General features: G+C 41.6%; 1 protein-coding gene across 1 annotated transcript; it reads right to left on the bottom strand.

Moving 5' to 3' along the window:
• Nucleotides 1-718: 718 nt before the first annotated feature.
• SEC61A2 (SEC61 translocon subunit alpha 2) lies at nucleotides 719-14965 on the bottom strand. Its single transcript, XM_068189482.1, has 12 exons — nucleotides 14708-14965; nucleotides 13146-13213; nucleotides 9314-9379; nucleotides 7804-7882; nucleotides 6045-6176; nucleotides 5799-5908; nucleotides 5014-5167; nucleotides 3900-4060; nucleotides 2725-2922; nucleotides 2321-2512; nucleotides 2106-2182; nucleotides 719-1802 (listed from the first exon to the last, which is right to left on the bottom strand). Exons 1-12 carry the CDS (start codon nucleotides 14712-14714, stop codon nucleotides 1616-1618), a joined length of 1431 nt encoding a protein of 476 aa, XP_068045583.1. The 5' UTR covers nucleotides 14715-14965; the 3' UTR covers nucleotides 719-1615.
• Nucleotides 14966-17593: the final 2628 nt, after the last annotated feature.

Genomic DNA, 17593 nt, shown 5'->3' with positions numbered 1-17593 from the left:
AAACTATGCAGAAAGAGAAAACTGTTTTGTTTGGTCTAAAATAATGATTATTACACCACCATCTACTGGTGCAAACCAGAACTGTGCAGGCCCAGGGGATCCTGCTGAAGGTATGAGGTCACTTATGTGCCCTGAGAGGGCACAGCCTTGAAGTTTTCCCTCTCCCGAGGACACATTTTTGTACCCAGGCTGCACCTTAATTCAGTCAAATCACTTCTAGGTACATCTTATCCCAAATAAACCTTCAGTGCATCTGCACACAGTGAGCTGCTACTAATTATGTAAACAGCCACCAGGGCTGAAAGGTCAGGATCTGAGAGATTTAATAAACACACATCAAAATCAGTCCTGCCTCTGAAATAGATGAAGACAAGTGTGCATAATTAGAGAAACTTTTTGAAACAGAAAATTGCTTAAGAGTTTCTTACGTTCACAAACAACACAAAGTTACTTTCAAATTAAGAGTGAGAGAAGACAGAAGAAATGTGACATCAAAGGGAAAAAGTGATTACAGCAGAGCAGAAAAGCTCAATGACTTTAAGGGGAGGAATACTGGTATTTTTTTAAATTGTGGCTGCTAAAAGTTAATCAGAATTATATTCTAGAAAGAAAAAAAGAGGAAGAAAGGGAGCCTTGTGGACCTACCTCCCTATCAAGGCATTGTAGAAGTTACCAAAGACTGCACATGAATTACATCTGGCACACACAGGACACAGGAGAGAGTTTAGTTAAATAAGTTTATTGTCTAACGCTTACATTTGTTACATCGCCGCTGTAAAGTGCGACAAATTTTCAGCAGGAACTCCCCGTTCCCCCTTTTCCCTCCTATGAACGGCTTTAGGAACCAGGCCTCGTTCTTTAGACTCACAAAAGCGAAGTGGACGTGAAGTTTCAGTGGCACAGTTTTCACAAGTACATGGTTGAACAGAACTGCTGGGCTGGGCCGCCCTGCCGCTGTGACAGCGGCTGCCCCACAGGAGGCCTGGGGCAGGAACCCGGCTGCCCTGGCCGCAGCAGATCCCCGCAGAGCCAGCTCTCAGGTGAGATGAGTATCAGCCGCCGGTAAATGTTTGCTTGCCCACCCTCAGAGCTCAGAGAAAGGTGTCTGGGTGGAGGCATGGCAAAGGAATAAGGAGTGCTGAGTTCAGTGGTGGGGAAATGAGATTTTTAAAAAAGTATAAAAAATTAATGTAAAATACAGATACAAATAAATTTTGTCAGGAATACTGGCACGTGGCAATCTGAACTCATGGGTTTTTTTTTTTTCTACTAGGGACAGGGAAATTAATTTAACACTTTACTGCTGTGTGCAAAGACGTTTACGGCTCTCGAACTGATACATTTTACCATCTCACTGTAGTGTCTGAACAGCAAGGTAGATGAATTGTTTCCAGCATTACAGGCAACACTAGATAATACTTAAACAAGATAATGTAAACTTTATTCTTAAGGCAGCTGGTACTAACGCTGCACACAGGCATCGCTCAATGCCCATTACAGTAATGGGACACGTAGCACTTGGAAACAAGTAAAAAGAAAATAGCATTACTGGACTAAATGACGCATGTTGTCAAAATACCTTCCCTTTCACACAAACCATGAAATATTTGGACATCTAGAAAAATAATGCACCTACTCCTCCAACTTCAGCCTGTTCTTTTACAAATATTTCAAAATACTGATAAATAATAGTGACTGCAAGCAGAATGCCAGTGCCAGAGCCAATGGCTCCTAGAAAGTCAGCCAGTACTGAAAGGGCACCGATGCACAAACCACCAAATGCAGCTGCTGTAGGGATGTATCTGTAAGAAAGGAAAAAAACAGGGAAGAAGGTAATAACCAAGGTATCTTTCTTTTACAAACATGGAAGAGATTCAACTCAAAATCCCTCATTATGTCACTTTAAAAAAAAGACAGTACAGGTTAATCTCTCTCTAATCTGCTGCTGTAACTTCTTTTGCATAACTAAGAAAGGCAACAGCGGAATGGGAAGAATCTTCCCTTCTGCAGTGGAAACAGGTATCAGATTTTTCCGACAATCTCTGCTCAAGTTGACGCTTCCCCAGCACTCTTCACCATCCAGAGGGAAGTCAGCATTTCCTTACCTGTTAAGCTCATGAACCATTGATGTATCCCTGTGGCCTCTCATCACCATTTGCTGTTCTTTGAGTTGCTTGGCAACCTGCAGAAAACATTACTTTATGAAACTGCTGCAGTGTTTCACAGTCACTTGATGTTTACTATGATAAACTGATCAGTCAGTAGCTGGTCAGTTCTAAACCAGAAGCACTGTTTGAAACAATTCAGGTAGAACACCTACATCTTTTGCTGATGAGCCAGACACCTCGATCCAAGTCTTGGAGAAGAATGCACAGGATCCCAACATAAATATTATATAAACTATTACATGGACAGGATCTTCAAATATTGCGCCCATGGATTCTGGAGGAGACAAGTAGTAGCACAGGCCACCAACAGGGTAAGAGCGAGCAGGGCCACCTCCACTGACGTCCTGAGAGGGGAAGAAAAAGGCAATCGATTATTTTTCACAGACTTCCCACATTCCCATCCTGTATTAATAGAGGAACTCCTCTTTGATGTTTGAAACAGCTTTTATATACAAATGTAAAAAAAGTAAGTATTCCAGTTGATGAAATACCAAGGATTCACATCAAAGTAAAAATGCAATAATTCTACGCAGCTAAAATGTGATGAAATACTTACTGCCCACTGTCCCAGTAAGTTCACCAAGAAGTTGCCACTGAAACGAACAGACAACATCTGGGAAATGACATAGAGGTTTGACACTAAGGCAGACTGCAGAATGATGGGAATGTTGGAGGTATAGAACAGCTTGATGGGATAGCTGCTGTACTGCCCACGGTACCGTGCAGACTTGATGGGTAAATCCACTCGGAACCCCTGTGGGAAAGAACACAAATGCACCAGGGTTCACTTCCAAGACACGAGGTATTCCCAGAATGCCCCAAAGCTATTCCTGACCATGCAGCTCTTGCTAGATAGACAAGGGCTGCAGGGTCTGAGGTAGTAAAGCCCAAAGGCTTTCTGCTACAGTCTGGATAACAGATTTCAAGGATTTAAAAGTGTTACTGCTTGGTTGTATTACATTCTTTTCACACAAACATGGTTTCTCATCTGCTAACTGGTACTCCTGTAAAATACATTTTATAGCTTAGGGGTTGATAAAAACCTGTCATGGCTGACCTAGCCAGTTACCAGCAGACTCTTGTGTGTAAGCCCAGGCTCTTGTGTAGTTTTCTAGGGCAGGACCTTTTCTGAGTAGACCCAAGAAAAGCCACATGAACTTGAAAACCTGTTTTTTGGGTTTTTTTTCCCAAAACTCAGACTCAACAACTTAAAAAAAATTAAAAATCACATTTTAGCTGTCCCCACCCCCAAAATCTCCATATGGATTCTCCTTTAGTGTCCATTTAGTAGATACTTAGATTTAAAAAGACACACTAATTTAATGTTTCAAGAAAATTAGGGAAAAATTGAAAAGCTACACACTCCACAGAACCAAAGTTCTCTAGCTCTGTCCAAAAGTATTCTTTTCAGTCAATGATGACTATTAAGAATATTATTGATGTGATGCAACTACTGCAGTATCAGAACCTGTTTTATTAAAAACATTCCCATAGTGTGTATGGCATTCAATGGAATGTGAGATTATACACTGAGTGCAGCTAGGCCTGGTTGTAGAATTTTACAGCTTTACTGTCACAGAGGTAATTGTTGCTGAAATAAAAAGAGTTCATGACTCAAGGCTAAGATACTTCAGTTACTCTGACTTAACCCTTCCCATCTTTTCCAATGACTGCAGTGTTCAGGGTCCACGTGCACTTCCACCTGTGCAGAGCTGCTCTGAGGAGTTTTACCTGGAAATAGATGACTACAGCAAACACAAACACTGTAGCAATCAGGTTCATGAGATTGGGCAGATTCTGTCGGTAAAAAGCCTCCCGCAAAGCCCGGACCTTGTCAGTTCGTGTGGCCAGGAGATGGAATAATGCAATCACAGCACCCTCAAACTCTGTTCCTGCATGGAGCAAGAAAGTGAAAGGAAGGTTAATCTCCAAATTAAAAACATTTTTTTAAAAAGTACCTTTCTTTTGGAAATTTTAAGCATGACACACATAAAATCTGATACAAAAGGACATGGATCCTGTTGTAACAAATATGTCACAGCATAGAACTCTTTTTTAGGTTATGGAATGTAGAATGATCAAAAAAAAACATTATTCTTGGTTGGAAAAACAAAACAAAATCATCAAAGCCACACACATGAAAGAATACTCTCTTCCTTTCTTTTCTGGGAGTAGGAGGATGTTCAGAAAGAAGAAATAATAAACAAGGCAAAAAATAAGCTTTTAGAAGAACAGTAATAAAAATGTAACAGAACTACTAAGCATTAAATTCTAGCTAACTAAAAATATGGCTCAGGATTTCAAATGAATGCAGTAAACGAGTTAATTTCTTGATGCACTATTTTAAGGTGCTATTTCAGGGGTCTCTGATCAACCAGATGTTGTCAAAGACTGGCTGTGGAATGAAGAGACTGCAGTCTCTGAAGAATCAAACCAATTTAAAGTAATTCAGAGGCACCAACTACAAAAACATCCTGTAGCCACAAACAACAGCTGGATCACAAACAACTCTTCTGAATGTACAGTATTTCCTATCTTCTCTATTTTCATGGAGTAAGTGATGCTAAAACAAGATTATTTCAGTTTGGAAATCTAAAAATTTTCATTCAAGGGGCCTGAAGTCCCATTTTAACTGCTGCACTCCAAATCAGCAAAGGCAAACATGTATTAATCTCCATGTAAGTCAGACATTTTCATCTTCAATGTTAATTAGACAACTGACTTCAGAATCCAATCACCACACATTAGAACTTTTAAAAAATGTCATCCAATAAAAATTTGATAGTTTATGTGTAGCATACCACCCACTGTAACATGTTGTGACTGACTGTAGCAGCACACATACCTCTGCCAGTGTTGATGGTAGTGGGACTGAAAGCTTTCCAGACAATGGTTTCACAGATGTTGGTAGCAATAAACAGGGAAATACCAGACCCCAATCCATAACCTTTCTGTAGCAACTCATCTAGCAGCAACACAATCAAACCAGCCACAAACAGCTGTGAGAAAAGAAACAAAACTGAGCAGAAACAAGAATAAATCACGTCAAGAGTTGTGTACTAATTCCCTGCTTCAGTATTTTCATCATGTGGGAGAGTGATCATTAAGTCTTTCATCTAAATGTCATTCATGCAGAGTTTCTGAGCCCTCATGTACCAATGCCTGCACATCTCACCTGGCAATGACCTCTGTGCCTTTTTTCAAGGCAGACACAGCAAACAGATTACTCAGTAATTATTTTTTTTCTAAAAAGAAAAAAGTTTAAGTTTGTGCATTTTCTGCTCTGTTCTGCAGGAGAATGTCTCAAAGCTGCAGCTGTGCCATTTAGTGAGAATTCCTCCACAGCACTGAAGAGCAGCCACTGGAATTCCTGTATTTTTTATAGTCACCAATTCCAGTATTTTCAATTAAGCACCACTCCTACCTGAAACACTTTTGATATTTACTATCCCAGCATTCTCCTCCTCTATGGAATATTTAGAATTTCTCGTATCTAGACAGATACAAATAATGATGCATTGCAGCATTAAAAATAAATAAATTGAAGTCACCCAGACACAGAAGGATTTTTCCTTCCAGCTATACTGCCTCTAACCAGTCTCAGTTAACACAAAATAGCTCTTTACAAACCTGAATTATAATAAGAAGACAAATTCCAGCACCCATTTCAGCAGGATCTCCATACATTCCAGTCATAACATACACAATGGCTTGCCCAATGGTAATAATCATCCCAAATACTAAAACAGAGAGAAAGCAAATCCTTTAAAAAAATCTGAAGTCACCTACCAAAGAAATCTCATATCTATTATCACTTAGACAGGCTTTCCCAAGAATAAAAATACACTCAGTAATTTCAACTGGAACAGTGCTTACATTTCTGAGCTCCATTGAACAAAGCTCTGTCTTTTGGAGTATCACCAACTTCAATGATCTTTGCTCCTGCCAGCAGCTGCATGATCAAACCTGATGTCACAATGGGTGAGATACCCAATTCCATCAAAGTACCTAGAAAAGAAGAAAAATTAAAACAGCTGCCATTCCAGAACCTTTCCTAATGCATTAGGTCTCTTCAAAGGTTCCTGACCTACAACAAATATTTCTAATAATGCTTCCAATATGTATATTCCTGTACAGCTATGAAAAAACAAAGACAGTTATGGCCTCACAAAGGGCTGCTGTGTTAGAACCTGTAATTTTGAAGGCAGCATGGAAAACCCACGTAGATTTTAATTACAAATATTTTTGTGGAACTATGCTAACACTGAAGGCCAATGCACACTGAAGCTCATCTTTTTTGGCATATCCTCGAGGAACCTTTCCCTGGACAGCATCTTGTCCCTGGTTGTTTATTCTGTCAGTGCTTCAATGTCACATTTTCCAAAAGTTTAATTTTGCAGACCACAAAAATATGCTGCAGATCCACAGTTTCTGAGAACACTGCCCTTTGAATCACTCTAGCTGAGAGTTTAGGATTAGTTCTTAACAAAACAAAGACCATCATTAAGCTGCTCTTAACTCTGCCAGCTCACTGGCACTGTGCCACTGAGGTACCAACTCACAAATGTATACAATTCAAAGAAGGAAAGCATTAAATTAATTATTATAATTTGGCTCTTTCATACTTGTATCCTGGAGTTTCCATGTACAGTATTACATCAGCTGTCATGGAAATCTCTATTCCTCCAGCAGCCAGAAAATTAGGATGTCAAAAACTTTAGGATTCACCTCACATCCTCCATTGACTTCTAGTCAGTTGACTTAAGTGAAAACTCACTTTCCCACTCCTGCTTTTTATTGCTTTCAGTCTCTCTAGGCTCTTCTTGGCCACTGTTACCATTCTGTTTGGGTAGTGGACAGCACATTTAGTATCATACATTGCTAGGGACACACCAAATTCTGCAAACATTGCAGGAGAATTCGAAGTAGAGCACTTTACCTTACTATCCTCACTGGTGTAACAAAATTTGCTATTCCTAAGTAAGCAGGACCTTCACATTAGAGGGTTCCAGTGATTTTCTTACTTCCAGCCAATTTTCCAAGCTACAGATGAGATCAGTGTCCTCATTTAGAGTCAGGCATGACTGGTCGCCCATCTTAAGTTTCAGACTTCTGCCATTAGTCTGAATCTTAAACATTTGGTTGTGTTCCACTTTACTCTTCTTAAATACATTAGTTTGGCTTTGCTAAAGTTTATGCCTAATTATCTCTACCTTTGGCTTTCCCACCTAGACAGTTACTCATCCATAACACTGCCAAACTATTATGAAGTGTAACTGACCTGCAGAGGTGAGGCATTTCCTAATCAACACCCTCGCACTGCACATTACTGCAGCTCCTAACTGTAAAGTCAGAAGATTCCCTGTCCCATACATTAGTTAGAAAGAGACTGCTCTAAAATCCTGAATGGAATCATCCCAAAATTTGTGAATCAATACTAACTTCATCTGCATCTCAAGGAAATCCCATTCCTAACAAGAAGCACTGCTCAAGTACCAGTTTTGATTCCATCTGTGTTAAGAATTTTACAAAGTGCTCCAACCTGACATCTGGGTGGTGTGGAATTTAACACCCAACTGTTTTCCTCCTGGTCTGTCTATCCCAACAGAAAACAGAGAAAGGAGTGAGTACCAACCTCTGTTTGATGCCAGAATGACTCGCATCCAATAGAAGGGGTCTGCAGAATCTGATGACATGATTCCAAACAAAGGGATCTGTCCAAGTACACAACAGCATTAAACAGATACACACAATTAGCCTGCATTAAAATACAAAATCTTAACATGTAATGATTCAACTGTTACATTGTTTAAGTTTTTTTTAATTAAACAAGAGGTATTGACACTATCTCTTTTAATCCTCCAACTGGGGCATAACTCAGAGGATTAAACTAAAACCCTTCCACAGGAAAAAGCAGAAACCTCTAGAAAGAAGTTTAAATATGTTTTGAAATATCCCACATGGAACTGTCAATATTAAACACGTTCATACAAAACTCCCAACATTCTGTATGTCAGTATTGAGGGATTTTGAGCTCATTAAAACTCTTCCTTATCACCAAAACAGTAGAGTAGGAATCCAGGCAATCTTAGGGATCAATTTCTGAAAACTCTAGTCTGCGCCATCTGTTTTCCTTATTCAATTACTATGATCGCTCACACAGATGCAAAATTCTAATTATGCATACATCCAGCTGCTAGTAAACCCAGATAAACTCCATCTTCTTCTAGCTCTAGTATCAATCCCACTTCTTCCTTCCAAAAAACAGACAGGAACAAGAGCTGTGTTTTAGCCTTTAAACAGTCCTTCAGAGCTGAAACCAAAAAACTATTAAACTACTGCTCTGCAGTCTGGAATGGCTGCATTAATAAACACAAGCTAAAAATGCTGATTCTGAAATGTACAGAACATTTTGCATCTTTCACAACATCTATAAGTCCCTAAAAATGTATTATCAAGTAACACATGAATTCTCATTTTCTTCAGTATCCACGTTTTTAAAGAACAACAAAAAAAGCCTCCACTCTTTACAAGCCAAGCACAGGTTCTAGGAACGCCTACAACTAATAAAGATCACATAAATGTTTACAAAGACAGGCATTTTCAAAGAGTTTTAGCTCACAACTTAGTAAAGGATATTCACAAAAAACAAGTTCTACATGTCAACCACTTCACAAAAACATTTTCCTGCAATCTTTACAATCCATCAGCTTGTGGAAGAGGAATTTGGTAAAAAGTCACTTTGATTTAGTTTTCATCCTTGTGAGTGCTACAATTTAAATGTAGCTATGAACAGAAGGTAAACAATGCATTGAATTGCTCAGCTTGTTTGTGCTGCTTGATAAATAATTACCTTGGTTGTTTACTCTGCAGCCACTATCATCATTTGATAAGGCCTTTGTAACAAGAAAAAAAGTTATGTATTTCTGACTAAATATAAAGCATTAGTTTCTAAAAACATCCATGATCAACACTAAAGACTATTTCAGAGAATCAGGTTTTTTGAACTGAACTTTAAATACTTCAGCATAAAAAAAAAAGCTGAAACTGGTAGGTTAACACGAAACAAGAACATCTCATGCTTTCAGGGTACTTTTTATGCACAGAACACACATTTTCTGACCACAGATGACATTGATACCTACCTGGCAGCACACTAAGAAAATGAAGAGTGTGATGGCTGTCCATAGTACCTTCTCTCTGAACTGGATCTACAGGACAGAGTGGAGACACAAACATGTTCACTGTAGGCAGAACTTCCACTGCATTCTCACAACAGTACTAAATGCTGTTATCATTCAGAATTCAATGGAAAGATACTGAACCAGAAAGCATCACTCCTCATTGGAATGTATTTTTAATATGATTTCAGATTTAAAGAGAGAGAGAGAGAGAAAGGTAACTTATGTGGGACTGGTAGACATTCAGTTACTAGAATATATTTTATCTACAGTATTCTAATACAGTGAGTATTTACAGAAGAGCAACAGCACGGCTAAAATCACGGACTTACCAGAGCAAACATGAAAGAGTAATGCAAAAAACTTATCTTCAGTACTTAGAGCTCTAGGCTTCAACAGAAGTTTTGTAAGGCTGGAAATTATTGAACTAAAGCACTATAAAGTTTGTAGAAGGATTGAACTGTTGTGAAGACACATGATTAAAACCAGTAGAACCATGAGTTTTCAACACCAATTCAAAATATTTAGAATTAAGTTCTTCAAAGGGTGTTAGAGGAAGCTTTAAATTCGTCATTATGTTCATTCACCATAAAATGATCTTTAAATATTCTTTGTTTTCCTCCAAAATATTTTTATTGATGTAGGTTATATATCACTTTAAAAAGAATGCCAGATCAATGATCACTAGTCATTAATTCATTGAAGAGAAGAATCTCAGAGTCGCAACATTTGAGGTGCCTGTAATTAGTGCCAGGTGCAAGAAGAGAAAAATCACAAGATTTAGGTTTGAGTCAGAGGATTACTCAAAGCATGAGACAGAAAGAAATGCTCTTGAAGAGAGCAGAGAGAGCTGAGATGCAGGGTTATGTTCAAATTCCCACCTCTCCTCCAGGGACTGTAAACCTGAGGGTTAAGTGTGTTCACTGCAGACAAGTGTAGAGCAGCTACTAAAACATGACATGAACTAACACATAAGAGAGATACAGCAGAAATGGTTGGAGCTCTCTGCCTCCAACCACTGAATCTGCCTGTGGAGAAGTAACAAGAAAAAGGATTAGTGCCTGGTTTAATAGGTACAGAACACCCACAGATGAGAAACTACAAACCAGTGCAGCCACAGCACAGGTCCTCAAGCAAAGAAAACCCAGAATGTAGTCTACATCTTTATAAGTGAAACCATGCACTTAGAAGCAAAATAATCCAGGTAATTTAATTTATTTCCTGCTACTGCCTCACTCTTAAAAGAGGACAGATGCTAAAAATACTTACTGCACAGAGTTATAAAAAGAAAAATAGTGACAGCAGCAAATAAATCCAAACAATACCTTGTGTTAGACTATGCAGTGCTGACCCACTTTACCAAGTCCGAACTCCGCAATTCAGAATTTAGCACAGACTTCTAAAACCAAAAATGCTTAACCAAATTATCTCTACAGCCTCACAGTTAAACTTGGCTTCAGCGGCATCGGTGAAGGTCTAAAACCGCTCTGGTTCTCTCTCTAAGTGTGGTGAATATGAGCATTAGAGGAATTCTGCATCACCCAAATCGCAGTTATTCACAAGGAAAACAGTCTCTATGAGTCAAGACGACAGAAAAGAAAAAGGAGTCATCCAAACCCATATGTCAGGAATGGCAAAATACAGAGTGGTACCAAAATATTCCAGCCACAAATGGTAACAAGCACAGGGACAGTAAATTTCACCATCTGATCTGACTCAAGTGGACATTTTCTTCCTTTGACATTTTTCTTGAATCATGTGAAAATGAAGGGACTTGAGCATAATCGTGCTCTGAACAGTGTGTTCTACTTAGCAAATCTGTGCATAAGGGAAATACGAGCCCGTTCTACTAACTACAAAAGCAGCAATCACTTTTGCTAATCAAGTTGGCCAAAACACAAAAGCAACACTCCCTAAAGACAGAAGAAAACACTTTCCTCTTCAACAAGAACAGCAAAATGATTCAGTGAGAGCCCAACTGAACCAAAACATCATCTTCGTTTAACAATCAATACATGTTTAATGAAAATTAATCTCTTTTTCTATTTGGTTATCTAAATTTCTTGTCCTGGACTTAAACCAATCCACTAAAACCATTACTGGTCATATCTGCCTGTGACAGCTTGCAAGAAAACAATAAATTACAGAGAATTAGAGTTACATGGAATGACCTAAATCACTTGATAAACTACACAGAAGCAAGGAAGATGACTGAAAATGGTCAAAGGGCTCTTCAGCCTAGGAAAGATGTCCCCAATTACATTTTCACTTTAAATTTGTACAAAGCTGGCAACTGGCAGCCGATGTCTAGACAGTGACAGAAATAGCAGTGAAGACAAAGTGACCCAAATAGACAGGACAGGAATCTTGGCACCTCTCTGGGCATCTTTCATCCGATGATGGACAACAAGGACAGATCAAGCCCCTCTTCCTCTCTGGCAAATAACATCTGCCACCGAGCTTTACAGAAACATCAGTATCTGCAGGTTTGTGTCAGCTTTCTCTTCTCACTCACCTTACAAGACGAAAATGGGATGGCTGTAACCAACTAACCACAAATGTGCCATAAGTCAGCACCACAAGATTGCACCAAGGTTCCCCACTGCAGAAACAGAGATGGGCACCTGCCATCCAGACCTGGTGCATCCAAGCCTTAGCATGGGGGTCTGGCTCTGGAGATTCCTGTTCTGAAAACGCCTTTGTCTGGCCTAAATAATTTGTTAGAAACCTGTCCTAAAGCTGAAGGATGCTGGAAAGCAACTAGATGGAGCAAAGAGCCAGGGAGTAAACTCCAGTCTTTTGAAAAAATCAATTCCAGAAGGCCATAATCATAATTTTTTACTGTATCTTCTCCATTCAACTCAGCAGACTCAGCTATGGTCACTGGCACAAACACCTCTACATCCAGTTCTAACCTTTGGGAACCTCTCATTAACCAAAGAGGATTGTCTGAGATGGTGCCATATTCCCAGTTAAGCTTTCCTTTTAAGAATATAAAACCCAACATTTAGCTTTTAAGGAATTTTCATGGAAGTCATGACAATAGCCATGACATGTCTATTTGTTACTTTAATTAGATTGTCAAATGCGCAGTATGTGCTTGCTTGAGTTTTGAAAGCAAAAATGGTGTTTGGTTGGGTTTTTTTTGACAAGGCAGGTCTCTTTCTGATCTGTAGAAATTACCTATTTTTAATCTAGCAAATGTGCCAAGAAATGGGAGGAGTTTCAAGGGCTAGAGGACTAGAGAGATCAGCTGTAAATGAACTGAGTTCACTGACTTCAGATCAAACAGAGATGTCACATCCAGAAGGTGAACCGGGCAATTACCTGAACTGTACCACAGATCACTCTCCCACTTCAGCAAGGTCAATCACAGCTAAGGGTGTAGGAAATACCTTGTGGGAAGGGGAGAATTAAATCTGTGCTTTCTGACAGAACAATCCTTTTGCAAGTAATATACAAGGCAGCTCAAAGCCAACACTGAGATCCACAGGAAAACAAAGCTTGAAGACTCTGTCCTCGTATGTTACAATAGGTCACATGGAGCTGAAACTAAATAAAATGAGTCTAGAATTGAGATGATTTTTAAAAATTAGTTAGCATCATTACCAAAGGACTTAACAGAAGGGTGCTAAGAATTCATCATCACAGTAATGTTTTACCTTAATATGTGCTCCCCCCTGCTCCAAAGAATAGGGCCCACTGTCTGTATCTATACTGGAGCCCGGACTAGAATATCACAATATTCCCTCCCATGTAAACTAATAAAAAAAAAAGAACATAATGTGGTACTCACTTTTCTTTCCGGTTTCTGGATTTCAGGTAACACTGCACAGAATGGCTTAATAACTTCTAGAAATTTTACTGTTCCAGAAAAACAAATATACACACACACACACAAAAGAAGACAGAAAAATATATTAATGAACATTTATGAATTTATAAAACTTCACAGAACTTTATTTAGCTTCCAAAACTGTCTGAAAACTAATACCCTCTTCTTAAAACAGCTGAAAACAGGGCAAAAATGTGAAACAGAATTCTTGTTCTAACCAGATTTGGCCCATTCTTTTTTTCCACAGCTGGAATAATTTTAGAGAAGCGGTGCTGTATATATCAGCAAAAGTGAACTGAATTGTATTGCATCTAAAAATAAATGACCTAGTATCAGTCTGTGCTAGTTAAACACAGAATGAAACTGACATCAAAGGGTATCCAAAGATAAGAATCTTGTGTTTACTGAAGTATTTAGCAGAAAAAATAATTCAACCATTAAAAAATGTTAAGAAATCGTAACTAAAATGACTGCAACACTTACTCTGGTTGGAACTTCGGGGGACTTTATTTTAGTTTTAACACATCTTCACAGTTTCCCCTTTAAAAACACAGAAAAGCTCAACAGTTTGAGCTCTTTTTCTGGGGAAAAAATGAAATCAATTTAGAGGAAAAATATCAAAGCATATGTGCTTGGTGGGGAATTTACCCTTCAAAACTTGAACATTATTTCCAGCCCCAACACACTGGGACAGACATAAAAAACCACCGTTGGCTCCTTTTCAAAGAGAATGCATTTATTACACAGTGAGTAACATTGTGGTTGTAGTGCCACGATTACACGTACATTCTGATGTGGCATATGTCTCCTCTATGTATCCCAAGCCCTCACACAGCTCGTTGGAAGGTGCACCTCACTCCACAGAGGGTGGCACAGCTCCGCCGTGACCAAGCTAAGAGAGCATCATGGAATGGGTCAGGTTGGGAGGGACCACAGGGCTCATCTGCTCAAGCAGGGCCGTACCAGAGCACAGGGCACAGGGATGTGTCCAGACACTTCTGGAATATCTCCGGTGAGGGAGACTCCACAGCCTCTCCGGACAATCTGTTCCAGTGCTCGGTCACTGCTCAGGACGGAAGCTCTTCCTCATGTTCAGGTGGAATTTCCTGGGCATGGGTTTCTGCCCTTTGCCTCTTGTCCTACTGGGTGGCATCGCTGAGCAGAGCCTGGTCCACCCTCTGACACCAGCCCCTTAGACACTTATACACACATATATATGTGTACATAGGGTACATATGCTCCATACGTGTATACAGTGCATATATATACACATACGGCAGGGCTAGAGTGGAACATGTCACCCCACCACGAAGCAGTGCCCGGCCTCACGCCGTGCCCGGCAGCACCGACCCTGCGCGGGGAGCGGGTGCTCGGCACCGCCGGCCCTGCCTGCGGCGGCACCCGCAGCACGGGGCCCCATCACCGGCCACGGGCCGCCGGCCACGTCCTCCCCGCGCTGCCCGGGGCCGCTGTTCCCCAGCCCGGGTCCCGGCCCGCTCCCTCCCGCCTCTGTCCGCACTCACTGCCCATGGCGCTGGCGGCCCGGCCGCGGTCCCAGCGCTGTCACCGTCGCTGTCGCCGCCGTCACGTGACGCGCGCTGCGGACGGGCCGTCCCTCCCCGCCCGGGGGGGACGCGGCGGTACCGCCCTCACGGAGCGCCCCCCGCGCCCTTCCCCAGGCGAGGGGAGCCGGATCGGCGCGATCGGCGGGATCGGCGGGGAGCGGCGGGGTCAGGCTGAGGGCGGGCAGCCGCCGCGGCGAAGGACCGCGCTCCCGGAGTGCTCCGCGCGGCGCGAGGGGCGGGCACGGCCCCTCACCACCGCACCGCCGCCCTGCCCGGGCGCGGGGGCCTGCCCGCCCCTCACTCGCTCCGCCTGCGGCGCCTTGACGGTCCCGAGGCGCTGTCGGTACGGCGGTACCGGGTGAAAGGCACAGGCTGAGCGGTTTGCTCCCGAAGTGTTTTGTTAACAGCCCAATCCACCCGTACTGACAGAGGGATGTGATAATTTCGTAGGGTGAAAGGACACTGGGACATTGGAGCAGGTCCAAGGAAGGGCAGCAGAGCTGGGGAAGGGTCTGAAGCAGGAGTCCCACGAGGATCAGCTGAGGGAGTTGGGATTGTTCCTCCTGGAGAAAAGGAGGCTCGGGCTGACCTCATCGCTCTCTACAACTCCCTGGCAGGAGATTGTAGCGGGTGGGGGTCGGGCTCTGCTCCTGGCTAACCAGTAGCAGGATGAGAGGACACGGCCACAAGCTGCACCAGGGGAGGTTTAGGCTGGGCATTGGTAGGAATTTCTTCACAGAAACGGTGATTAGACATCGGAATGGGCTGCCCAGGGAGGTGGTGGAGTCACTGTCCCTGTGGGTGTTTAAGGAAAGCCTGGATGTGGCACTCAGTGCCATGGTCTGGTTGACAAGGTGGTGATCAGTCATAGGTTGGACTCAGCAGTTTTGGAGGTCTTTTCCAATCTAATTTATTTTGTGTTTCTGTGATTCTCTGAAGTGAACCTGAAAACCTATTCCAATGTCATCCCACAATCACCAAAACAGGTATCCCACCTACGGAGCTCTCAGTTACAACAGCCAGTGGTATATAAAATTAAGATCATCAGAATTTATCGCAAGATTTAGATATGACCATTAAAAATAGTATTTATTCTTTCTGAATAACTGATCTGATGCACAAGCTTGAATTCTTCCTGTATTAGGTTAAGTTACCAAAAGAGAGCACAAAATGTATGAAGCATGAGGGCTCCTTCAAAACTTTGAATCTGTATTTTGGATTTTACTTTGCATTCCCTAAGAAATCCTCTTAACTAAGACCTTGCTACAATACCTAACAACTTTGTTCAATAGATTCCCTTATATGAAGTCACAGAAAAGTTTTTTCTTCCAGTTTTATATACACATAACTTGAGAGATCAAATGCAACTCCACAGCAATTACTTTCACCTAGAGTTCTTGTACAGTCTAACAAGTGCCCATAATTATCATGCCTGGCAGTGTACTTGTAGATCATAATCTCCAAATAATAGCTGGGTTAGTAGATAAGCTTCAGGAAGTTTCTTGTAATCACCCTTCATTCAGATTTTTAGCCATACTTATTTAAGAAGTTCATTAAATTACAGGTTTTGTTAGCAATCCCTCCTGTCTCCAAGTCACTGGCCACTGTTTTGATGATTGATAAAAGGTCCAGGAGATTTCTTCAATCTATACCGACACAGATACACCATTTCAGGTGTGTTGAACAAATGTTTCTATGTCACCTTCTTCACTGACAGAAACAAACAAAAAAAAAAAAGCGGTACTGTTTTCTTTGCATATTTAAAATACTACTGTGTTCAGAAATTTTCATCTTCAAAGTTCAGACTCTATTTTCTAAATCTAAAATAACATCACTGGTACTAAAATACTTGTTTTAATACGTTTTCCTGGTGTATTTTCTTTCTGAGTACTTTTGCTCCCTTTAATGAACTGCTCAACCTAAGAGCTCATTCCTTAATGTCTTTTTTTCCTACTAGTCTTGCACTTCTCTCCGAAAATCCTGACACACCACAATGCACAAATTCTCTCTCTCTACTTAGCTCCTTGCTGTCTAACAGCACATAAACCTCACCTCTCCTTGTGTTAATGACCCACAGAATTTCCTGTCCAAGGACTGGGACCTGCTGTTACTCAGCCTGTGTAGCAGCTCAGGCACAGAGCGTGACTCTTGGGGTGTCCTGTGCAGGGCCCGGAGCTGGACTCGATGATCCTTGTGGGTCCCTTCCAGTTCAGGATATTCTATGGTTCTATTCTAATTCCTGCTTCTCTTTTCCCCAAAGCAAAAGCAATCCAGCCCTGTGCAGGATGTCCCAGCTGGCATGCAGAGAAGAGCAAGATGGATGCACACAGATGGAATGTGTGCATTCAGAATTGCTGGGAGAAACGGCGTCAGCCCCTCAGTCAGCACGCGCTTTGCCTTGCTCCTGGGAGCTGTTATCCATCACGCAAGAGCAGTGTTCTGCAGGCAGTCTGTGTCAGCTGACTGAGGAAAGCTGTGCTCAAGCTCTCCCCTCCTACCCCAGGAAAGCTGTGCTCAAGCTCTTCCTTCCTACCCCAGATCCCTGGGGAGCTTCGTGGCACACTGATGGGGCTGGGGGCACTGAGCCAAGCAGCATTACAGAAATGGCTTTGTCTCCCACCAGGAGGATCAAACAGGGTCAGAACACTTGAGCATCCTTTATTTGGTTGGATAACCAGACCTGCACAGCCTGTGGGGGAATGGTGCATAACAAGGTCAGGTTTGGGCCACGTGAAACTCAAAACATGGGCTCTGTTCTTCCCTTGTGTGCACTAAAACTGTGGGCTTATGTAATCATCAGCGTGCAGTCAAGGCTGGTGATTGTGCTCTTACAACTTCCTTGGC

The sequence above is a fragment of the Anomalospiza imberbis genome, chromosome 5 (assembly GCF_031753505.1).
Source record: "Anomalospiza imberbis isolate Cuckoo-Finch-1a 21T00152 chromosome 5, ASM3175350v1, whole genome shotgun sequence".
NCBI classification, from domain to species: domain Eukaryota; kingdom Metazoa; phylum Chordata; class Aves; order Passeriformes; family Viduidae; genus Anomalospiza; species Anomalospiza imberbis.
Note: the sequence above shows the minus strand (reverse complement) of the source record. Positions and strands in the feature narration are given on the sequence as shown.

Excerpts from the sequence above, each read along its gene's own strand:
- SEC61A2 (XM_068189482.1), bottom strand. Across the intron at positions 5,909-6,044 it reads GTTCAATGGAGCTCAGAAAT|TATTTGGGATGATTATTACC; the intron begins GTAAGCACTGTT and ends TCTCTGTTTTAG. Across the intron at positions 2,183-2,320 it reads CTGGCTCATCAGCAAAAGAT|GTTGCCAAGCAACTCAAAGA; the intron begins GTAGGTGTTCTA and ends TGTTTTCTGCAG.